The sequence below is a fragment of the Mus caroli genome, chromosome 5 (genome assembly GCF_900094665.2).
Source record: "Mus caroli chromosome 5, CAROLI_EIJ_v1.1, whole genome shotgun sequence".
Classification (NCBI taxonomy): Eukaryota; Metazoa; Chordata; class Mammalia; order Rodentia; family Muridae; genus Mus; species Mus caroli.
Window position 1 is genome coordinate 39,831,623 of NC_034574.1, and position 25,344 is coordinate 39,856,966.

Sequence of the window (25,344 nt, forward strand, 5' to 3'; positions counted from 1 at the left end):
ATTTCTTGTGGAAGAAATGGCATTTAACAAAATAAAGAAGGCAGAAGGAACTTGAACTTATTACGTTAGTAACCTTTTTATCACCATGACAAAACTTTCTGAAGCTGTCAAGTTAAAAAGAGGAAAAACTTACTTTAGTTCCTAGCTCCAGAGGTTCCCGTGGTCATTCAGTGCACAGGTTTAGGGCCAGCATAGCAATTATGCTGAACGCACATGATGGGATGCCTCTTCATCTGTGGTGAATCAGAGACAGGCAGCCGGGTGCTGGGATCACAGCATTTTCCTTGAAACCTTCCAACTTCTTTCTACTAGGTCCCACGTCCTAAGCGTTCCACCTCCTACCTGAAGCACCAGGAGCTGCTGACCAAAGCTTTAAAATATGAGCCTTGGCAGTAGTGGGGGTGGGCTACCAATGGGGACAATCATGGCCCATATCCGTATATGTCTACATAAGACACTCTTCAAAACAGTTTTTGTAATCACTGTACTTCTTGCCCTTACTGGATAATGAAGATATGCTACATTAAAGTATGCCACTTAAGCATCAATATTTTGCACCTAAAAGGCACTTGCATAGAACTAAATGCAAGAAGAGCCATCTTTGGGTCTACCAAACCCCAAAGCAGAGCATCAAACCACCATGTAAACTACCGCTATCCCCAAATACTTTTACCTGAGGTGAGAAGTTAAGGAAGCTAGAAATTTGCCCAAATGAACCTTATTTAGCTAATCCTTACATTCTTTCTGTTTTCCTTTATACTTACTTTTTCATAACTATTTACTCTATTCAATATAAGCACTTAGACCTAATCACTTTCAGGATCCTCATTTTTCAGTAAGGGCTCCCATGTATACACAAACTTGTTAAATAAAATTGACATACTTCTGTTAATCTGCCTTAAACCAAAATCTCAGGCTTCCCAAGCGAGCACGAGCAAGCTGACACGCCCCTGAGCCCGCAGAAACCACGCCCACGACGCCGGCCCGCAAGAAAAGAAGCCCCGCCCCCAAGGGCCTGCCCGCCCTTCCCTAAGGCTCAGAAGCGGGTCTCCGCCCAGTTGCCGACGGCCCCGCCCCCAGGGGCCCGCCCCTTAGGCCCAGCACGGGTCCGGCTTTCTAGCACGGGTCCGGCTTTCTAGCGCGCGTCCGGCGACCCCGGAGGTCCCGCCTCCAGGCGCGCGCCCTGCCACGCGCCACGTGCTCCTTCTCTGGAGGGCGGCGCCGAGGGCCGAACCGAGAAGATGTACTTGCTGCCCCTTCCGGCTGCCGCGCGAGTCGCGCTCCGCCGCCTGGGAGTGAGAGGTCTCTGGGGTCGGGGTCTGTCCACCGCAGACATGACGAAGGTGAGTGGGGGCGGCTCGCTCTCGGGCGGCCGCGCGAGCCCTGGCGGCGGGCAGCAGGGTGACCCGGCGAATCCAGGCCGCGATGTGTAGACGGACGCATCAAGTTGCAGAAATGTTCCCTGGGTTTGCAGGACACCAGCCTGGGCCCGGCTTGCGACGAGGGCGGCCGATGCTGTTTGCCGAGGGCGCGTCCTTTCTTCCTAACTGGACAGTGCTGGGTTCTGAAGGCTGAGCAGAACCGCTCACTGCACCTAACCAGTCTTTACTGACTCCTCCATCTCTCTGATCTCCGAAAAGTTACACGCGCCTATTTCGCCAATTCTTTTAGTTCTCACAGAGACCCTAGAAAGGACAGCGACAGGATTGTCCCAAAGCCTGCTAAGCAGAGTAGCCAGTCACGGCCTGGACCCCCCCCCCCCCCTGAAGTGAAGTGGAAGGCCCTGGGGGAGGAAACTGCTGGATTGGGTTTCTGTCCTTTTAGGGAAAAGGGTTTTATTGAGAGAGGTCATCTTGAAATTGGAAGAGGGTCTTCTCCACAGTCTGAGAAATTATGAAGGACACTCAGATGTGAAGAGTCTGGAAGGGCTCATTGGAGTACGTCATGCTTCCAGGACCTGGTGAGGGAGGAATGTTCCAGATGAAGCTTTGAACTCAGGTCGCCTGCAGTTATCACAGATAGCAGAGGAGTTAGGCAGACACCTTTCCAGCCCTGGTCAGTAACAGTGGATAGTCTCAGCTCGATCTCATGGAACCCCAGAATGAGCAATCTTGGGAAAGTTAGAACCTAGCAGTTACCATTGCTAAGGAAGCCTGTTTTCTTCAGTGGAAAGATGGGTCCAGAGTACCTGGGGTGTTTTTGGAAAGGACCCAGACCAGAAAGAAGGCATGTGCACTGTCAAAGTTTAACTACGCAGGAACTCCAGTGTCGGGGACTAGGTTTCCTTACCTGGCAAATGAGAGAAAAGTACTCCTTGAAGTGGCCGTAAGGGAGGCAGTATTTCAAAAGTCGTGAATTGCCTTGTGAAGTCAAATGATGAGCAGTGGTTTTACATCCTTATTTCAGGTGTTTGGGGCGGGGAGCGTGTGATGGAGATGTGGAGCCACACCATTAAGTGCTTGGCAGAAGGCCCTGCTTCTTCTGCCCTCTCTGCAAAGTCACACACTTTCCTCGATTGACAGGGTACTAAGCAATGTGGACATCCCTGATCTGAAATTTGAAGCACTCCCAAAACTGAGCGTTCGTTCACTAGACTTCTGAATGTCTGTAGAAGGTCCTGCAGCTAACCCTTGAGTCAAAACACAAGTATTTTAAATGACCGAACCCTGAGACAGTAGATCTGAAACAAGTGATTTTCAGGTTTAGGGCTGGCCCAAGATGTCTCACATAACCCCTTCTGCATCTGGACAGCCAATGCTCTCTGGGGGATCTACTCTGTATTTATCTTTCTTGATTTTTTTTTCAGGGTCTTGTTTTAGGAATTTATGCCAAAGACAAAGATGATGACCTGCCACAGTTTACAAGTGCGGGAGAGAGTTTTAATAAGTTGGTGTCTGGAAAGCTGAGGGAAATGTTGAACATGTAAGTGTTACTATAATTGGGCTTCCTTTTTGTTTGCGTGTGTATTTTGCATTGTGAGACAGGGTCTCTGCTGTGTAGCTCTGGCTGTCCTGGAACTTGTAGATCAGGCTGGCCGGCTTTAAACTCATAGACATCCACCTGCCTCGTTCCCTGGAGTTCTGGAATTAAATGTATTTGTCATAAAACAGGGCGGGGTTGTAGTTCTTAAAGGCCCCAAGATTTAAAGAGAGTATTCTCCTTGTATCAGATAAACTTAATGGAGCCCTGACCAGCAGGTTCTCTGGAAATGAAAGTATGTTCTTGAAGAAGCTGGGCAGTTGTTTGAGTGTGGGTGGGTCTGCAGTTCTGGGAAGTCATGTGGTTTCTAGCCAGTCAGGAACCTATTGTGAAGGATTTCGGGGGGGGGGGGGGGGATCCAGAAAGGAATAGATTTCCTCAGCCCACTCCCTAGGCTCAGGTTCACAATTCGTACTCTCCTGTCTGGCACCAGCCTCTGAATGCACTTTAACTGAGTAATTTAAAAACAGCCTAAGGTCCTGCCCTTTTATTTCATGGCTGGACTTTGAAGGCTTTTCAAATGTTAAAGTACGAGTGGGTCATCTGATTAGCAAGAGTACAGCCTGAAATTCAGTCAGTCTGGAGAGGGCCTGAGATCCGATCTCTCTCTCCTAGATTAGCAAGGTCCTAGAGGAAGTAGGAAGACTTTAATCTGCTGACCACATTTGGCAGAAATAGAGAGAGCAGCATAAGCCCCTTTAATGACCTGTTACTCAGGTAACAGACAGACTGTATGTTAGAGGGTCCCAGGTGTCACCTGATAGCTATAGTAATTCTATCTGATACATTGTAAGTACATTGTAGGACTTGTACCTCCTCTTGCTTGCTAGTTCTTTATTAGTACATAGCCTTCACTAGGACCTAAATCTTTAACCCAGAAACTAACCTGTTAAGAGTCCAGAGTGCAGAGGCCTCCCTGCAGGGTTACTGTGGGGCTACAGCCTCAGCCTCTGTATTCCTGGTCTCTGGCTACAGTAGAATACCTCTTTTGTTTGGAAATTGCTATCTCTCATCTCAGTAAACAGTCTGGGAAACGCCTATGCTGGAGACAGTACTGTCAAGTCTGTGGCTTTGGTCACCACTCTGGGTTTGTTTGTTTGCTTGTTTGTTTGCTATTTTATGGTATTTCTTTTAGTAGAAAGGTTCCCACCATTTAGTACACCATCCAGTGCTCAGAGGGGTACTTTACCTATCCATTGGATTGCCTTCTCTTTTGAAAAAAAAAGGACATGGCCACATTCGGTAGTCTAGGCTGAGCCAGAACTCACTACAGACTCTAATGTTTAAAACAACCGTCTCCTCTTCCTTTAGATCTGGACCTCCTCTCAAGGCAGGCAAAACCAGAACCTTCTATGGTCTGCATCAGGTATGAAGTGAAGGGCATGCTGGTCTGGTGAATCCATATCGAGACCTCCCGTGTGCTCATTACTGTGGGCGCAGTTTGGCTAGCACTTTTGTGCTTCCGTTAAGCAAAAGCACTCCTTATGGTCAGGAAGGAGAATGGCTGTCTCTCTGGCTCGTATTCCTCAATGTGGAGGGGAGGCACCACCTCATGCAGAGTAACTTGGAGGATTACCTCACTCTGCCTCTCACATCTGTTGCACTTACCAACACACAGGGCTCCAGTTTGTTAAACCTAGAGTGGCTCTCTGCCAGCTCTGTCTCCCTCTATCATAACTTTCTGGAGGAGCTGTTTTAAAAGTTCACAGTGGTTGATGGTTGACTTGGTGTGTTTGTGGACCAGGACTTCCCCAGCGTGGTGGTGGTCGGCCTTGGCAAACGATTGGCTGGAGTTGATGACCAGGAAAATTGGCACGAAGGCAAAGAAAACATCAGAGCTGCTGTTGCAGGTTGGCTTTCTTGTTATGTTTAATAGCTGAAGGTTCTCGAGGGCTCGTTCCCTTTTGTCCACTCACTGCCACCAGCCTTACCCTGCCCCCGTGCAACAGCTCAGCAAGTTCAGTGTATAGAGATGTGTTTGACCTTACCTAGATACAGAGGCTAGCTTGTGACATTGTCATGTTTAGTATGTTCTGCTTTCTGTTGGGAGGTTTGCTTCCATTTCTTCTTAGAAATATCTTCTATCAGAAATTGTGATGTGTAGACAGTTTTCCATTTTGTAATGCAACCACAGTGCTGCCTGACTTTAGATAGTACAGAACCCTTAGATTTACAAACTAGAGAAAAGAGTAACAGAGCGTGGGATACTTATTCATTGCTAGCAAAAGACGAGGGCCTGTCCCAGTTGGCTTGATAGGTGGGTTGGGGGAAATGAGGCCGATGTCATTGAGCCACTGTGTTGCTTAGCAGCAGGGAAAGCCTTTCCCACAGGACAACTGCCCCAAATGCAGTTGGAGAAGCACTCTGAGGCAGCAGTAATTTGCTTGACTAATCCTTGGCCTGGGTATTATCATAAATGCTTATTAAGTTTACTTTCAGAGTTAAGTGGCGATGCCTAACTTTTATTTGAGAGTCTTTGTTGACACAGTTTTAATAAATGCTGTTGATGATGGCTTTTGCTCAGTTGCTTGGCTGAAAGCTCAACGTCATCATTTCTTGGTCCCTTTAATCTGGCAGCTCCCGGTGATTGGGAAGCTTTGTCAGGAAACGCTAGCACTTCTGAAGTATTCATGGTTGTGTCTGCCTCTCACTGATGGTTTCCCCCTTGAGAGGTTCTGTGCCTTTGTCCTCTGTACTCAGCTCGGCTAGTGAGGCACATACCATCCGCACTTTATAGAAGGGGAAATGAAAGTTTAGAAGTAGATGACGGTTGCCAGTTGTTCCCCTGGCACACCACCGCGTGCCTCTGCTTTGTGTTGACTCGGTTGGTTTTCTGCTTCTGCTGTCTGAAGCGGGATGCAGGCAGGTCCAAGACCTGGAGCTGCCGTCCGTGGAGGTGGATCCCTGTGGAGATGCGCAAGCTGCTGCAGAAGGAGCTGTGCTTGGTCTCTATGAGTACGATGACCTGAAGCAGAAGAAGAAGGTGGCTGTGTCGGCGAAGCTCCATGGAAGGTGATGGGAGGAAACCAGGGTATGGGTGGCACTCACAAGCAGGCATTCTGACAGCATGCTTTGGAGAGACGAGCTGCCTGCTCTTCAGGGTCCAGCAGTGCCAAGTGGCTTGTGTGTATCCTGCTTACTGTCTCAGCTCTCTTTACAGTGTGATAGTTGTCCCCAAGCTCCGCTCCTGGTACTTGTCATGTGTGTGAATCCTCTGTGGCTCCTGAGAATTTTTTGTACTTGCTGGTCACTAAGAAGCATTCACAGTGTTGGCTTTTCCCAGAAGGAGGGATGCCTTGACAGAATATCCTAATGAGCTTTAATCCAAATACTTCCCATTTAGCTGGGAATGTTTAGCTGACATGCTAAACATTAGACCTGTGTGGATGAGAGCCTTCCACCTCTGCCATGACAGGAGATGGTTTTAGAAGATAACTGACTACCTATGACTGCAGCCCTATTCTAGTCTTAAAGGGACTGGTCTGTGCTGTCAGGGACAGACAATGAAAGATCTTCAGTTCCAGGAGCTGTGATGCCAGCAGGTTGCTCTTGGCATAGAATGATGGTTAGTGTCTGTTAAAGAGGGGTTGGGAATGAAGGTTCTCTAGAAAGTCACCCACATTTCAATCCTGTCTATCACTTACGTGGGGAAACCTCAGTTAAGTGACCTGAATCAATAGTCCTTTCTTTTTATTTTAGATTTATTTATTTTATTTATATGAGTATACTCTAGTTGTCTTCAGACACATCAGAAGAGGACATGAGATCCTATTAGAGATGGTTATGAGCCACCATGTGGTTGCTGGGAATTGAACTCAGGACCTCTGGAAGAGCAGTCGGTGCTCTTAACCACTGACCCATCTCTCCAGCCTTTTTTCCCTCTTTTTGTATAGAAGAGTTGTAATCCTGGTGTAGAGTTTTGAGTTTTAAGAGACAGTCTCATTGTATAGCCTTAGATTAGTGTTGAACTCACAGTCTTGCTGCCTTGACCTCTGCAGTGCAGCAAGTACAGGCATGTACCATCATTCCTGGTTGATCTCATAGTTTGTATGATAATCCAAAGACAAAATGTGTCAGGTGGGTGGCACATAGTGACTGCTCTGAGATGCCAGCTATTATTTTGTCTGTCTCCGTGTTGCCCATAGTAACTGCTGTCAAAGCGCTAGGATCATGCAGCATGCACCTTTGTGTGTTCTCTTCTAAAGCCAATCCTTGCTGTCTAGTGGGTTGGGATTTAGAGCCTTGATTAGGCACAGTAAGGTGGGAGAGCCTCCAATTTCCCATCTGAATCTTTGCTGCTTGCTGACTTCCCAGTGAATACTTGGGATGGTCATCTCTGCAGAGGACTGGACCTTGGGTAGGAATCACTGCATAACCTTTGCAGGTAGATTTACAGCTTCAAATACGCATCAGACCACACACACACACACACACACACACACACACACACACACACACACAATATGGGGGGGGGGTGTCAGGTCTCTCTTCTTCTTTTTTTGACACAAAGTTTCTTTTCATAGCCCTGGCAACCCTGTAAATTGCTCTATAAACCAGGCTGGTCTCAAGCTCAGAGAGATCTGCCTGCCTCTGCCTTCCAGGTGCAGGGATTGAAGGCATGCGCCACCATGGCCCAGCAAAGGGGGAAATTTGTGAAGTGGACTGCTCAACCAGATTTATCTTACTTCCTCAGTGGGGCGGGCCTGTTTTCTTACTCACAGGATGGATCTAGGTCTTTGGCAATCATTTTTTGCTTGTAGTCTGATTTTTTTTTTTTTTTTTTTTTTAAGATAAGTGCCTCAGTTAGCAGCAGAAAGGTCAGTGTACTTGAGGTTATTTGAGAGTAACTCTTTTCTTCCACAGCGGTGATCTCGAGGCCTGGGAGAAAGGGGTCCTCTTTGCTTCTGGACAGAACTTGGCCCGTCATCTGATGGAGTCTCCAGCCAATGAGATGACACCTACCAGATTTGCTGAAATTATTGAAAAAAACCTCAAAAGTGCCAGTAGTAAAACCGAGGTCCATATCAGGTAATTTCTGATTATGTCATGGACTCGTGGGACACACAGCCAGAAGAATAGTGTGTGCTGTCTTGGCTTTATATCACTTTGATGGTGCAAGCTAAAGTCACTTTGGAAGAAGGAATGTCAGTTGAGAAAAATCCCCTGTGGTGTATTTCCTTGATTGACAGTTGACGTGGGAGGTCCCAGCTCACTCTGGGCAGTGCCATCTCTGAACCAGTGGTCCCGGGTGCTGTGAGAAACCAGGCTGAGCAAGCCATGAGGAGCAAACCAGTAAATAGCACTCCTCCATGGCCTCTGCAACAGCTCCTACCTCCAGACTCCTGTTTGATTTCCTGTTCTGACTTTCCTCAGTAATGACTGTTTCCTAAAAGTGTAAGCTGAAATAAACTTCCCCAAGTTGCTTTATGGCTGTGGTGTTTTATCTCATCAATAGAAACCCTGACCAACACAAGTCAAGATCCTACAGTTGACCTGTGTTCAGGGGAGTGAATTGAGCCCACTAGCAGCTATACACAAAGTCAGACAGAGTTACATTTGAGGTTTGTTTTCCTCACCTTCAAGAAAGTTTCATGATTTCATACTGTGTTGTGGGATTTTTTTTAAAAAATCCATTTTATGGATTAAAATGGAGACATAACTTTCATGTTTATTTCTCTTGAATAAAAAATGGGGAGTTGAATTCCTAGGTGAAAGGATAACTGGTTAACTTTTTTAAAAAAATTGTTTTTATTTTATATGTGTGGGTATTTAGCCTGCATGCATGTCTATGTAGTGTGTGAGTGCTTCAAAGCCAAGAAGACCAGAAGAAGGTGCTGGATCCCAGAAACTGGACATAAACCAGTTATGGGGCACTATGTGGGAGCTAGGAATTGAACTTGAGCCCTTTGGAAGAGCAGGTGGTACTCTTACCTGAGTCATCTCTCCAGCTCCTTGTTAGCATCTACAAAGCTTTCATGATTTTATGTGTTGTCCTGTCTCCGTTTCTGCTTATGATGCAGGTGAAGAGTGCAGTATACTGACTGAGTGGGCACAGGGTGAGAACCCACCTGCCTCATGACCTTGGCTACAACGCATGGGTGCCTTGCCAGGCCTCCCGAGTGCTTGTCAGTGGTATTCACAGTCAGTTCCTCTAGTTTCCATTTCCCTTTCAAAAACTGTCTTCAGCCCATTGCACACCCAATGAGCTTGGGAGTTCTGATTAACATAAATGAACAGACTCTTCTTCTACTTTACTTTCAGGGTTGTTTCTCAAGGGATCGTTTCATGTAAGGGGGATTTTTCAGCACCTAGTTGTGATAAGAGTTCATGGTTTCTGTTTGGTCTTTTAGGACAGTCCCGGGACTTTAGACAGTTTCTATGTGTTGAGGCTGTCAGCGTGTAGGCTCCATGCATGTGTCCTGTCTCAGAAGTGTCTCCTGTCTCAGAGAGTGCCCTGCTCTGTCAGCCTATAGTGGCAATGCTGCCAGGTCAGGGATGGCACGAGGTTCGTAGGCAGGCGTGCACAGTGATGGATCTTGCTGCAAAGGGAAGGACAGGCAGGAAAATGGCTCTGGGAGGCTGCTGCAGAAGCAGGAGCGGGGCTGTTCTGGTAAGGTGTGCAGCAGAGTCTTGGAAAAGCCCAAGGCTATGGGTGAGCAGAGGAAAAAAGAGTTCAGAGAGGGCAGCACGATGCCCAGGCGGCTTGTGACTCACGCTGCTACCCAGCTGCACCACACCCCACTCAGGGTGGGTAGAGCTGCTTCAAAGAAATACAGCTCTTCCAGAAGGGCAAGGCAGCAGTAAGATACCAAGTACTAAGCTTGGATTCAGACATGTGTACACGTTATAAGCTTGTCTTTTTTATGTGATTTATGTTTCTGGTTTCCCTTTGAAATAAGGGGACAGTTTTGGTGTAATGGTCTTGACTAAATGGGCAGGCAAGTACAGGAGCAGTGCTTGGATCTGGCTACTGCTGGTCTTCTCTGGTAGTACAGACTTTGTTATTGTGGCTCTCGGTCAATACAGAACACTTCTTCCTTACCCTAGAAAGAACAGCAATATGGTGTCTTCTGTGTTCTAGCTTGCACTACGATGGGGGTTCATGTTCCTACACTGAGTCTGTGTTTATCATGAGAACTAAATAGTTTTCCCGTTCAGAGACGTCTCAAATTGCACTTGGAACTAGGAGAAATGCTGTGCTAATGTTGAAAAGACAAGCAGGGAAACCGGATATTTTATTCCTGTTGGTGACGGATAGCCTTGTTGTTTTTGTTAGTTTTGTATGTATGCCATTATTAGTAACACAAAAGAAAGCTGAATGCCTTGACTTTAAATTCCCTTCTGTGGACTAAGAGCCTTGCTAATTTCATTTTCAAGTTAAAACCAGAAAGACTTGAGTATTGAACACTATTTATTACCCGAGCTTCCTTTAGTTACCAGGTATAAGCTCTCTGAGTGGTTGTCTCATCCTTGGTAGAGGAGTGCCTGATTTCAGTTTACTGTTGACGCATCCCCAGAGTCAGAGTCAAGTCTTTCCCCTGCGAGGAGACCGAAGCAAATGCTAGGCTCTGATCACTGCTGCCTTCAGCCTGTGTTTGTAGCCTGATGCTGGGATGGAGCTCCTGGTCTTGTGCATACTAAGGATGAGCCCTATCACTGAGTGCACCGGGTCCTGTTCAGCATTTGAATAACTTGCATGTTGTACATTTTTTAGCATACTGTTGAAATTTTTCTAAGTTATTTTGGAATAAATGTAACAGTTCTCTCCTTTTTTTTTCTTTCCCCTCTTTCTGCCCTGTAGACCCAAGTCCTGGATAGAGGAACAAGAAATGGGTTCATTCCTAAGTGTAGCCAAGGGGTCTGAAGAACCACCAGTCTTCTTGGAAATCCACTACACGGGCAGCCCCAATGCAACCGAAGCACCCCTGGTGTTCGTGGGAAAGGGCATCACCTTTGACAGGTACATCTTCGGGGTGACTGACTGGGCTCTCTGTTCTGGTGAATGCCATGTGGGTATAGTGTGATTCCTAAGCACGGGGTTTGCTTGGGTCTTACACATTATAGAAAATGGACTGTGCTGTCAGTTTTGAAATGCAGGGCTTATATATGCCTAAAACAATTGGGAGTTTTAATAACCATGCTCCTGATCTTAGCCCTGTGACCAACAGGGGAGGGAACCACAATTCAGAAGTTCTTTGTTCAGTCACATTCCAAGTACAGTCAGTGGGTTAGAGATGGCAGCTCAGTTGGTAAAGTGATTGTCGTGCCCACACACATGCAAGCATGAACTTCTTACATAGATACCTTTCCCATGCCTTTTCTCTCTCAGTAGCTATCTGCCACCAGCTGGTGTCAGAAGAACTCTTACCTTTTCTGTCTTGTGTGCTTCATAAGAGTGTTCCAGTGTTCCATGAGCTTGTTGGATTTCATGAGTTAGTTAATTCAAAGATTAATTAATTTATTTATTGCTGATGAGATACTCCTTGTGGGTATTGGTGTTAATGATCGAAAGCAGTAATGAATCATAGGTGGCTTGATAGTACATGATGATGTTTCTAATGGCACCTGGTCAGGCTTCATTCAAACAGAAATAAAAGGACCTACCTCACTGTCCATATTTCTGTAATTATTTTCTATCTGTATAAAGGCTATAGAATTGAAGTAATTCAGATTGCAAGTTTAGAAACATGACTTTCTTTGGCAGATATGTGGTGCCTTTGTGTGGTAGTGAACTCTGGGTTTGTATGGGATTTGGGTTTGTTTTGTTTTGAGACAGTCTTGCTGTGTCACCAAATCTGGCCTCCAAGTTGAAATCGTGCTTCAGCTTCCAGAATTCTGGGATTGCAGGCACACACCGCCACATGGATGGTGTTGTGTTTTACATTTTCATGTATTTATTATGTATGCATGCATACATATGGAGACCCAAGTGCCATAGCAGGTCAGGGGAATCACTTCTCTCCTTCTACCATGTGGGTTGGCAGACTCAAACACAGGTTATCACACTTGGCAGCAGGCACCTTTGTCCCTACCCGTCTCTGTTTTAGAGAAAGCAATTTGAACTTTCAACATTGCCATTATTAATGCTGCACATGGTTTCCCTTTGTCTTACAGTGGGGGTATCTCCATCAAGGCTTCTGCAAATATGGACCTCATGAGAGCTGATATGGGAGGAGCAGCAACAATATGCTCGGCCATTGTGTCTGCGGCAAAGCTCAATTTGCCCATTAACATCATTGGTAAGGAGGGAAGGGTTGCCTCTCGTAGTGCTTCCGAATCTAGCCGTATGGTAGAACCGAAACATCCAACAGTTTCTTTCCTTAGACACTTTTAAGTAGCTTCTCATCGGGCAGCAGCTGATTGGCTGAAAGAGGCGTTTTCTGTCTTGAGGTGACTGAGTTAACTGTGTTGTGCAGCCAGCAGGCTGTAACTTGTGCTCAGCCGGCTGTAACTTGTGCTGACTCGTCTTACTTAGGCAAAAGTGGTTAGTGTCAGGAGCACAGATGTCACATCGTTACCTCCTTCCAGCAAGAAAGCCTGCCTGTGTGGAGTGGAGGGTGTCGTCTTGGCCTCATTTATTGATGCCTCATAGGACTCTGCTCCACTCAATGCCTGCTACAAATAAGCAGTTAGTACGAGGGTCTCCTGGCATCACAGATGCGAACTTCCGGAAGCAGTGCTGAGAGTTTATACCATTGCTAATACCGAGACTCAGAGGAAGAAGGGGCTGGGTCTCATGCGTTGTGTGGGGAACCGGCTGGTACTTTAAATCTGTCCGACCTGAATCTCCCTTCCTGAGCCATTCCAGCATCATACGTGGTCTTTTTGTTCTGTGATCAGTCCTTTTTAAAACACAAAAACAAAAACTTACTAGAAATCAATATGCTGACATTCCAACTTGTTTTTACCTCTGAGTACTTTTAACATGTCTAAGGAAATGACATTCTATGTAATGATAATACAATTACATTTCAAACGAGATTATCTAAGAAGGTCCATTTTGTAGATACTTGGTATTTTTTAAGAACTGTTTTTTAAATTATATATGTTAGTGTGTGGTTCTGGGTACATGTGAGTGCAGGTTCCCATGGAGACCAGAGAGGGCGTTGGAGCCACTGGAGCTGGCGTCACAGACTGGGTGCTGGGAACCAAATTCAGGTCCTCTAAAAGCAATGTACACTCTTGGCCCTGAGCCATATCTCTAGCCCCCATATTTAGTTTTGAAATCTAGATCGCCAGCAGAGATAGCATGTTGCATCTGTCTGTTACATTCCCTTACGTTTCTTGCCAAGAGTGCCATTCCTTTCCCTTTCCTTCACGACACTGGGAGTGAGAGAGGTCTAGGCTGTTCTGCGGTTCTGTAACCTGCGTTTACTCCTTCTGGATTAGGATCAGTTAGGCAATGCTCCACGTGCTCCATGCTACCTGACACAGCCTCAGCTGTGCCCCTGGTGATACCACGTTTTGTCACTTGTGAAAGTGAAGACTGTATCTGTCTGTGTGCTTTCCATGGCTCACCGGCAGCCTCCAAAGGATGGTGTTTTTGGATCCAGCGTGTTTCATGTTCTTTACTATATCTTTCCAATAGGTTTGGCCCCTCTTTGTGAAAATATGCCTAGCGGCAAGGCCAACAAGCCAGGGGATGTCGTCAGAGCCAGGAATGGGAAGACCATCCAGGTTTGTGAAGGGACAACACAACAGCCCCATGTGGCATTTCTCAGAACCCCATCCTGGCCACACAACTGCAGTGTAACATGGGTATAGGACCCTGGCTCCTCTTTGGGTCAGGGTGATGGTTTTAGTACAGTTAGTTTCTGATGGAGATTTTTAAGAGTATTTTTTCTTCCCTGTTGTATCTCCCACTAAATTTGCTATAGGTTGTAATCCCAGATGTGCGCCTGGCCTGAAGAGCGCGCCACACCAGGAGAGCATGGGCTCTTAGAGGTGCTTGTGCCATGATGAACTTCTTTCTCTTTGTTAATGTTCAATTAGAAAACACTGCCCTGCGCTTGGGCTCTGTGCTCTGGCATGTGCGGAGCACAAGTACACATGTGCACACAGCTCAGGACCCTGTATCTTTTGCTGAGGGAAGGGAATGGGATTAGAAAAGGTTACCAAAATTTTAAGAGTTTTTGAGCTCGGGGTTCTGATTGCCATGTAATTTTTACTTCCTTGGTTTTGTTTGGTAAGAGAGGGAAGCTAGGGACGCAGGCATGCTGCCCCCTCAGCCCTGTCGCTCTTTCACTATCTCTTCCCAGTTTTCCTTCTTGTTAACAACTGCCATTCTAGTGGACCAGACACTTCCCTACTTATTTTCAGTGTGTGTGTCAGCAGCCAGGACAGGGACTTACAAAGTCACCTTCCAGGTTAGAAACATTCCTGCAATAGCTAAAATAAGTGTCCTTTAACTGCTTCACAACAGGCTGACTTTTCCCATGTCGCCATCAAATGCTGTTGTGTCTGGGTTTTGCAACACGGGTTGTCTGAGCCCTTCTGTTTTTATCTGTGCAGGTTGATAACACTGACGCCGAGGGGAGGCTCATCCTGGCTGATGCACTCTGTTATGCGCACACCTTTAATCCCAAGGTCATCATCAATGCTGCCACCTTAACAGGTCAGACACAGACTCCTGTCGCTGAAACCTGACTTGTTGGTGCAGTGCACACACTGTACTCTGGGCGTTATTTTGCTGAAATTTGGTTTCATTTACTCACATCCAAAGACCCTTCACTAAAGAAACTGCCTCTGCAGTTATAAAAATGTTCTCAATATTAGTTCTGTTGTTTTAAAGCATTCCACAGTCACTTTATGAGTGCACACTACGTATGTGGAGGGCAGAGGATAACTTGTATGACTTGATTTCCCTCCAGCACGTGGGTGTTGGGGATCAGAGTTAGGTTGTGAGGCATGGTGTCAAGCACTAAGCTTATCTTTCTGGTTCTTCAGTGGTAACTTTTAACAGATGGGTCAAATCAACTCATCCTGATTCAAAGAAAAAGAGAGGTGTTTTTTGTTATGACTCCCATCTAATACAAATCTGAAAAGATCAATACATTTCAAAATCAGTGGTATTTATAATATACTAATCATATCATATCTGATTTCCAGTCAATTTTCTAAACTTATAGTTCATACTGTAAAGAAATAAAGACATTTTGAGGATAGCAAGACCTTTGTTTAATGGACACACGGCGGTGTGATAGGGCATGCAAGGAAAGCCCTGGCTTTGGGCCAGCTTGGGTGTATCCCCTGCTCACTAGCTGGGCAGCCGCAGGGAGTTTCTTGGCCTCCAGTGTCAGAACCTGAGGCTGGCTCTGCTTGCTTCACAGATATTAAGGGTTGGGAAGAACTTCATGGAGCTTGTTGAATGCCAGTGTTCCCTGCAGGCCTTGACTTGGCTCTGTAGAGACTGCAGAGCTTCCTGAGGGGTGAGATGGATGGAGACTTGTTACACAACTCCCAAACTCACGATCTTCCATCCAAAATCTCTCCCGAGGAATTCATCTGTACTTCTTTAAGATAAAATTCAGATCATTTGTGTCTTTTGGTTTTGACCTTTCCTGAGTCAAGGAAGCCTTTGCCTGAGCAGAAGTGATTCCCTGTTCCTCTTGTGGGTATAATAACCGTGCACCGTGGTTTACCAAGAATTCCTTTTTATTTCTATTTTTTTTGGAAGTCTGCTCTTTTTTAACTAATTTTTAAAGCTGCCATACAAAGATACAGTTTCGTTTGAGCAGTTTCATAAATGTTTTGAATTGGGCATTATATTATTTCTGTGTCATTTGGTCTCCCTATTCATTTCCTAAAAACTTAAAACTTGGAGAGGCTTCTATCTATGGCAAGGTTGGGGCAGTGATGGATAGGTGGCCTAGAGCCAATGAGATAACACTGGCCCATTGTACTGACCCTTGTCAGTAAGCGTGCTTCTATATTGCAACTGGAACTGTGACAACAGCTGTAGGGTTTTAGAAAACACAGTAAGTTAAAATGTGTACTATGAAATCCTCTTAAATCAAGATACGACATTAAGCCGGGCAGTGGTGGTGCACATCTTTAATCCCAGCACTTGGGAGGCAGAGGCACGTGGATTTCTAAGTTCAAAGCCAGCCTGGTCTACAGAGTGAATTCCAGGACAGCCAGGGCTATACAGAGAAACCCTGTCTTGAGAAACCAAAACAAAAAAAAAAAAAAAAAAAAGAAAAAAAAATGACATTAAATATTTAAACTTATCATTTTCTATTCTTTTAAGTGAAAATATCACATATTGTTTGTAGCTAGTTTTTAATCCTTTTGTGAGAAGTTTAAAAACTGATGGAAATATTTATTAGTTTAGTAGAAAACTTTTGAGGAAAAATGAATATTATAGCAAAACCTACCAACTTGGAAAATAAGGCATTAAATTGATTGGCTAAAATGTGACACACATATCTCACATAGATGGGAGATCTCAAGTGATTACTACTTGCTAAAGTGCCCGATATATAATTGATAGCAAATGATGGCAGTCAGCATGCATTTAACTCCTGCTGAGTGCCAGGTCTCTGCTGGGACCTGAACATAGAGGACATATTCTTAACTGTTTAGAATTCTAGGAATAACTATCAAAAATAAATGATAATTACCTTGGAATGGGCTTGTTGCTAATTGATATCATTTTCCACAATGAAGGGGAATTCTAGCTTTAGAATAGACATAACTAGCTACAGAAGTGACTATTTCTCAAGCTTATATAAGTTTTATAATGAAGGACCATTACAAAACTTTGAGACCACAGTTGTGGTCTGAACAGCAGGAGAGATTGGCCTGAAGAGACTGGCACTGACCTCAGGAACTGTGTCTTACAGGTGCCATGGACGTAGCCCTGGGGTCAGGTGCCACTGGAGTCTTTACCAATTCGTCCTGGCTGTGGAACAAACTATTTGAGGTAGGCCTAAAACATACACCTACAAGTTACAGTGATGATAATTTTGGTGGCCCTTGAATAATATGCTTATACAAATATTAAAGTGATTTTTTTTTCCTGTTGAGTTGCCTTTGAGTTGAAAATAGGTCATTGCAATAAACTTCATTCAGTGGCTTTGGGGTTTCTAAAGATATTTCTAAATTATGGGTGTGATGCCACTTCTCTGTCCTTATAGATGCAGAATGGTGTTAGAATAACTGACAAATTTCATGGCCAAGACTGAAGCTCTGAGGTGCAAAGGGCATGAGGCCAACTCTGTGAAAGCATGCCCCTCTACTGAATGCGTGTGGATTGAGCAGTGTAGACAGTCAGTGGGTCAGGAAGGAGGAGTCGGAGTCTATTCTCTGCTCTGCTCTGCACCTTCCCAGTCATCTTCCATCCTTGCCCCTCTCCCATTACACATTACACTGCATTCACTGCTATTGGCTTTACCTGTCAATACCACGCTTAGCCTAACCTAGCCAGTTTGTAGCCAGCAGGTGACAGTGATTTCTTGGTGACCCTAGTCCTTGCCTTCTGTCATCCTCTCTTCTGGCTGACTTATGTGGCTGTCCTGCTCCTTTGCTAGCTCTGCACTTTGTCCTCCTCTTTGGACAGTGTTTAGTCCTTGGCCTGATTCGTGCTCAGAGTCCTCATGATAGGCTTGTCTGTTCCATGCCTGTTAACAGCCGTGTCTCCAGTGCTCCGTGTGGCTGCTTGGCAGCTCCATCTGGTGGCTCATGTTTCCTTTCACAAGCAGTTAAGGCAGCTTAGCATGGGAATAGACACGTAATCCATGAGGTTTCTTTAATGTCCTAGATTTATTTCTCACTTGACAGTGCTTCTCCCACGTCTCCATCTATTTTGTGAAGCTCACTCTCAGCCTCTGTAGTAGCCAAGCTGTTTCCTTGGAGGCTGAGCCAGGAACCTCTCCTGGTCTTCCTTCCATATTACCCAGCATCTCTCTATTATCATGGTACACACAATATTTGGGTTTTTTGAGTTATTTACTTTTCTAGCTAAAATGATGTGTTCACAGGCGCAAGTAAGCCAACAATCAGCAGCCCATAGTCTGCTTTTCCCAGCGGTAGCTAATGCCTCTGACATACTTAATTCCTAAAACAGGTGCTTTTGGATCTTTTGCTCTAAAGCTTTATTTTTTTTTCTTCTTGTGAAAATGAGTATACCAGCCTTGCTTATCTAGTTTGAGCCTAAACCTTTGATGGCATAGATGTCAACACTGCAGCTCAGTGCCAGCAAGTGAATGGGGAGTTAAGCAGTACACGAATGATGCAGTCTTTCTCAGGACTTGGTGTTCAGTGATGGAGGTCTAGCATGCGTGTCTCCTGCAGACCAAGGTGACCACACCCTTCCTAGTCTCCCACCCTAGTTAAACTCTCAGAGCCTAAAGGTTCCAACTAAGAATTTACTCAATGTCCTATTTCCTAATTCTGTGATAAATCTTTTGTGACCTAAAGCAATCTCAGACATCTCTCCCACCCTTTCTTTGTAGTAGCAGGCTAGAATGGCTCTTCCTTCATGCATCAGACTGTAGAGTTTCTCAGAAAGTATTCTCAAACTGTCACACTTCCTTTCAGGCCAGCGTAGAAACTGGGGACCGAGTCTGGAGGATGCCCCTCTTTGAGCATTATACAAGACAAGTCATAGATTGCCAGCTTGCTGATGTCAACAATCTTGGAAAATACAGGTATGTGAAATGATCTAAATTTCTCTTTCCAATCATTCTTGGTTCCCAAACTACCCTTTAGTGTCTTCCTCCTTACAGAAGATTTTAAAACTAACCAACTTCCTTTTAATGTAGTACTTCTAAGCTTACTGGTGTTAGATTTTTCTCTCATGCGTTCTCTTAATGTTAGAAATTTTCAAATCTAAGGCTTATTTTAAGAAAGTAAGAAAAAGTGATGGGAACTATAGGAATCCATTACGCAGAAAAAGAAGTCTAGAATTTGTCATTCATCCTACAAAGCCGTATCTAAAAATATAGGTTCTCGAAGTGATTTCTGGTTAATTTCTTAATAGATTACATGAGATTAACTTTTCCCTGTTCGTAGTAGAATCTAGCTAGTACAAAAGTAATATTATTTTTAGAAGTCATTTATCGTGTGTGGAGTGATGGATATGCCATGGTCCTGTGGCATGTGTGTAGACAGTAGAGGGCAGCTTTGTGGACTGGGTGCTCTCCTTCTGCATGTATGTGAATATGTGTGTTCCAGAGACTGAGCTCAAGCTGTGTGGCTTGTAAAAGAAGCATACAGTTCCCACTGTCCCACTGGCTCGGAATGTAGCTTCTTAATGACATGTTAGTGCACCCCGACATAAGGAAAATGACCCTGTTTTGCCTTTCTCTTCAGATCTGCAGGTGCGTGTACAGCTGCCGCATTCCTGCGAGAGTTTGTGACACACACGAAGTGGGCACACTTAGACATAGCAGGAGTGATGACCAACAAAGATGAGATTCCCTACCTGCGGAAGGGGATGAGTGGGCGGCCCACGAGGACTCTGATCGAGTTCCTACTTCGCTTCAGTAAAGAGAGTTCTTAGTTCACTCACAAATTGCTCCATCTGTCTTGAATTGGATATTTGACCTTCAAAATATTTTTGAATGAATGAAAATCTTTTAAAGACTAAAATGAATGTTGTTCTTTTTTTTAATCTTAATTTTTGGAATATTTTAATATGCTTGAATCATGGAAATCTAAATGATATATGACTTAATATAGGCCCTTTAAACTATTAAAACATCTTGTAATAATATGCATTTTCAAGCCATATTTACTATTTTTACAAGACAGGGAAAATCTTAAGTCCATAAAAATGGACAAAGGCCAGGGGGTGCACAACTTTGATCCCAGCATTTGGGAGGCAGAGGCAGCTCAATTTCTGAGTTTGAGACCATCGTGGTCTACAGAGTGAATTCCAGGATAGCCATGGCTATACAGAGAAACCCTGTCTTGGAAAAGCAAAACAAAATAAAAACAAAAACAAAAACAAAAAAAACAAAGCATACCACCACGACCAAAATGTAGAAAGGAAAATATAATGAATGACTTTGTTACATTTTTCAAGTTTTGATTCTTAAGGTAGATTATTTAAGTGTTCATATAACTTTCAAAATCTGATCCAATACAGTAAATAAATTAAAATATTTCCTTCTGATAGTTGTTTTTTCACTGTGATTCAGTTCTGTGAAGGGTCATCCTTTAAGAAATGTCTGAGCTAGAATCAGCCATATCTGGTTCTAGGTCACTGACAGAGGAACACACCAGATCTTCACTGGGGTGTATGCAAATGCTCTATGGGGGTGTCCCTTATGTGCGAATGTTCCAAAAGGGTGTCCCACACATAGAAATGTTTGTCAGCAAGCCCCATAGTGCCGTGCCTCATTACTGCTGCCTGCTGCCCCAGGCGCTGCATCCCTGGGGTTGGATTTGAGGACACACACACACACACATACACACACAAACGATGGCATGTGATCTCTCACAAGCTCCTTTTCCTAACCTGTAGTTCCTTTTCTTCACTTCTGCTAGAATCCTCCATTCAGCAGTTAACCTGGGAGAGCTGGGTGTGTTCCCACTTTGTTCATGGAAGGCCTCTCAGTGTTGGCCTCATTAGTCACAAGCTTCACACTTTGTCCCTTGGCAGCATAGCGAGAGGCAGACTCTTGTGAGGAGAGAGACTAGCTGGCAGAATGCCTGAAGAGGCTGACTGTTCCCACTGCAGTTAAGTCTTAATAGGACTTTTCCTCTCTCTGAGCTGGGGGGCTAGGAACTCTGTCCCCGATGGCACTTGTAGCAGGCGTTCCTTTGGGGTGGTTAGAGCCCATGGCAGCACCTCTCGCTTCTTTTTGAGTAGATGCTTCTTTTTGTAGGTTTGCACTTCAGCTTTAATTCATCTAGCTTAGCTCTCAGTCTCGTAGTTTCATTTTGCAAGCTGCTGGTATCTTTCATTTGCATTTCTGCCCAATATACAGTCTGCTGTTTCTGAAATATGCTTTCGCCCTCTGCATGGATGATTTGCCTTTTGTGTTTTCCTTTTCCTTAACTTGTCAAGCTCCAGGTGAAGTAAATCCTACCGAGTCTCTCCCAATCCTTTGTGTCTCCCTGCCCAGTTCACTGGTCTTGCCTGTAAGTGGCAAGACCAGTGGATAACTATTTTCCGATAACTATTCGGAAAATAGTTATCTGCAAGTGAGTGCAGATGTCTGCAGAGGCCAGGGGAGGGTGCAGTTACAGGTGGTTGTGAGCCATCTAGTGTGGGTGCTGGGATGTGAACTCATCCTTCTAGAAATGTAGCGCATGCTTTTAATCATTAAGCCATCTCTCCAGCCAATGGATAACTAGTTTTGAAAGTTACATTATAAAATAAATAAATAAATATAAAAATAAAAAAAGAAAGTTACATTGTGTTACTCTTAAGTTAGTCTGTCTTGGGCTATGGAGCTGACTGTGTTGCACATTACTATAGTGTAAACCACTACAGAGAAGTTGTCTCACAGTAATCTTCCCAAGACTGCTCTCCTGTTTTATGAGTGAAGAAACAAGAGTTAGAAAACCAAGAACTGAATGCTTTATGCTCTGGATGCATCCACGAGAAATACATTGATGTGTTCTTTGTCAACTTACATCATGGTTAGACTAACTGGGTATTAGATTTGCAAAAAACAAAACAAACAAACAAAAAAACACACACACACACAAAAGGAAAAATATTTTGTCACTAAGTGTCACCACTCTAGAGGCAGTAGGACTTGGGAGACTAGAGCATGAGGCTGACTAAAGTCTCAAGCAGTAGCTAGCAAACTTTATTCTGAGCCTCAGACAAATTATACTGAGGGTCAACAGGGAGTCATCATCTGAGTGACGTCTCATGAGTTCAAGCTGTACACAATCACAAGGACAAGGCAGGTGTCCATAGAGGAATGTAAAGGATAGTTTAAACATTTCATTAACAACAGCAAGCAACGAGTAATCGAGTAATGGGCAGTAAATTCTCTCCTATCCACTGCACTGGGGAGGGCATGAAAACGCATTTCCAACAGAAACTCGTGTTTCAGCCTGAGATCACCAGACTCTTGCTTGGAGTGCTCTCACAAGCACTTAGCATTCTCCTCACATGAATCCATTCCTGGATCATGTTCTGACAACTAATTAATTTGTTGCTGTTGTCTTGGAAGAGTTGTGATTTCCATAAACAGGTTAAAGAGCTGGCTTTTGGGTGCCAGAGGCAGGCTGAAGAAAGCATCCTTCAGATTGAGCATGGTGTGTGTGGTGGGTGGGCTCAGGGTGGAAAGGGTGCTCATTGGGGTGGAAGGGTTTGGAACTGGAGGTGGCGGGGGGGGGGTGTGAATATCCTTTATCTACTTATTTACCTCAAGTCCTGCACAGGTCAGTAGTCACAGGAATGAGGCTTTTTGACTGGAAGGAGGTAGGTGTTTCATGCTTGTTGACAAGGGATCAGGCTTCCAGCTTCCTAGAGCCAGGTGATGTGTGGGGTTATCCCCAGTGGGTCTCTCTTGGCATTGGATATTGTCTGCTGTTAACTGGGAGAGCCCCAACCTTCAATTGTAGTATTATTGGGGCCCTCTGATGGGCTAGTCTAATTGGATTTCTCTGTCAGGAAACTCTGGAGCAGTCGGCTTGGTGAGGGTATTGGCTGAAGGAACAACTTGTATTCTTCTAGAGCCAGGGTCAACACATAAATAGGGCCATTCTCCCCACCCCCCCACCCCCCCAGACAGGGTTTCTCTGTAAAGCCCTGGCTGTCCTGGAACTCACTTTGTAGACCAGGCTGGCCTCAGAAATCTGCCTCCCAAGTGCTGGGATTAAAGGCGTGTGCCATGGCTGCCCTGCTATGCAGCACTTCCACTCCCTCTGGGCCAGAATGGATTTGGGCTCCCATTTTGGTGAGATCACTCCCCATCATAGGGAAAATCACAAAAGAATGAGTTACGTGTTCCACTCCCAAGTTTACCTTTCTTCCTGTAGTCCATGGATAGGGCTTAGTGCCCATTGTTCTTTGTACCCATGTTTGTCAATCTGGCAGTGGTCCCAGTGGTTGTTTTAAAATGGAATGTTGTGCATCAGTGTCCACCAGAAAATCTATTGGTTTTCACCTTCAGGTTACCCAGGGCACATGGAGCTGGGTTGAACCCTGCCACTGCCTCAGAAGTCACTGACTTCTGCTTATTCCAGGACTTTGGGTCTTCTATTGGAGCATTTATTTTCCTAATGGCCCATTTCTTTACAATAAGCACATTTGTCTTTCTTCAGTTGTCACTTGGGCCTGAGATTCCCCACCAGTTGTACCCTACTTACCTTTTTTCTGGGTCATGTCTCTCAATCCCCTATTGTCCTTGTGGTCTTGGTTGGCAGCAGCTAATATTATTTTGGTCAGTCCTCCATTTTGTCGCTCCTCGGGGATTTTCCTATTGTTGTACACTTTTTCTGCTATAGCTACCAGCTCTGACAACTGTTTGCTTTTAAACCCCTCCAAGTGTTGGAGTTTTGGCTGACTGTCAGGGACTGTCTGGTTAACAAAAGCCACATTCACAGTTGACTGGTTTTTCTCTAGCTTTAGGATCAAAAAGGGGGTATATGTTCTGTAGGCCTCTATGTGTCTTTCTAGAATCCTACCTTCCTTTGGTAACCTGGCTTACCTTGGATAAATATGTAGGCCACCTGGCAGCCTCTCGGAGCACCCCATTAGAATCTGGTGGTAGTCCCAATGTTTCTCCTTACCTCCATCAGGGTTAGAATCCAAGTCAGGTCGAATCAAGGGAAAGGCTGCATCAATATCAGCCTGAACTTGGGTTGGGGTCCTGTTTGCCCCGGAACCCACTTCTGTATGGCAACCACAATCCTTTCCCTTTCTTCTATGGTAAAGAGGATCTGAAGCAGTTACTGATAGTCACCCCAGATGGGCCAGTGAGTCAGCATGACTGAGTCTAGAAGGGCTGGAAGAGCTGATAGCCTTTCTGAAAATGGGGGTGGAGGGGGTTGCATCTTCCAGTTATACAGGTCATTACTGGCAAAAGGTAAATAGGTCATAAACTGTCTCTCCAGGGGATCTGAGGGGTTGGGTGGTGGTCTGGTCAGAGTAATAAGAAGCTGAGTCATCTCTCTGGGGTATGGGGTGGAGAACGGGAGGAAGTAAGGCTGACCCCCAGGGTGCAGCTGGTAGCAAACCATTCCATCCAAACAGGGGGTCTTTCCACTAAATACAAGGCACCTGGTCTGGGTGACCGAAGGCTTCATAAACTACAGCTTTTACCTGGTCAATGATGGGCAGATGGAAGGTCATCTCCTTGGAACAGCCAACTTTAAAGATGGGCTGTTTATTCCTTTAAAAGGTGATGGGATTATTGGAATGGACAACCAGCCCTGAATCCTCCCCAACTTGGCAGAAGTTGCTAAAATGGCCCAGAATGGCTACAGGCAACATCCTGAACGGCTACTTTATAGCCTGTCATGGCATCAGCCTGACTCAGGTCAGTTTACTCCTTTCAGCATGATGATGTATACCTGTAATCTCAGCACTCGGCGGGTAGAGGCAAGACTGCTAGATTCAGGTCTTCCTGGGCAGCAGAGTGAAGCCCTACCTCAGAAAAACAAACCCAGTCAGAGGGGAGAACACAGCAGTTGGACTTTGTTGGGGGAAAAAAAAAACTTATACAATAATTTTGTGGCAGCTTTATTTGTGATAGCCCCAAATTAGATACAACCCAAATGTTCTGCAATGGGTAAATGGTTAAACAAACCATTATTACCATAGGATTTTACTTTACAGTAGAAAGGAACATACTACTAATATATGCAAATATATGCAACTTAGATGAACTTTGGGGCAAAACACACACACACCAGTTAATCTTAAAATGCCTTTGCTAACTCGGTGACTGGACACTGCTAAACCTCTTCTGCTACCACAGGCATAATTGGATAGAGTAGCCATTGACCACTCAAAAAACCAAAAACTCACAAGGCTGGTTGGCATTATCTCCTACAGTTACTCCCAGCTTCTTTCCCTGCTCTCCTGATTCTGCCTGTATCCACCTTTGCAACTCTAAGTGCACCCACCATCCTCAGTCATTGGTCGCCGGTGTCTTTATTGATGGATCAAAAGACAACTGAGGAACAGGACCTTAGCATCAGAACCAATGCTTACATCAGGAGACCAGACCTAACTTTCTATTTCCCAGAATTAGGCAAGTCAGCTACTAGAACAACTGTAGGCTTATGAATGCACATCAACATAGGAAGGCCAAGTGGTTTTATGAGGATAGAAATAACAACAGCCAACAACTCTCATAGGGCAACCTGTTAGTTTAGCCAACAGCTTTGCATCTGTTGAGGCTGCAGATGGCTGTAAAAATAACTTTTATTCACCCGAGGGAACTGTTG

The 25,344-nt window shown here is 44.9% G+C and overlaps 1 protein-coding gene across 1 annotated transcript; it reads left to right on the forward strand.

Moving 5' to 3' along the window:
- The first annotated feature begins 1,129 nt into the window (after positions 1 to 1,129).
- Positions 1,130 to 20,100, forward strand: Lap3 (leucine aminopeptidase 3). The gene is made up of 13 exons (XM_021161950.2): positions 1,130 to 1,343; positions 2,807 to 2,922; positions 4,291 to 4,345; positions 4,724 to 4,829; positions 5,832 to 5,991; positions 7,843 to 8,007; positions 10,781 to 10,939; positions 12,094 to 12,218; positions 13,568 to 13,656; positions 14,491 to 14,593; positions 16,824 to 16,903; positions 18,520 to 18,629; positions 19,294 to 20,100. The coding sequence occupies exons 1-13, from the start codon at positions 1,242 to 1,244 to the stop codon at positions 19,481 to 19,483; spliced, it is 1,560 nt and encodes a 519-aa protein (XP_021017609.1). The 5' UTR covers positions 1,130 to 1,241; the 3' UTR covers positions 19,484 to 20,100.
- Positions 20,101 to 25,344: the final 5,244 nt, after the last annotated feature.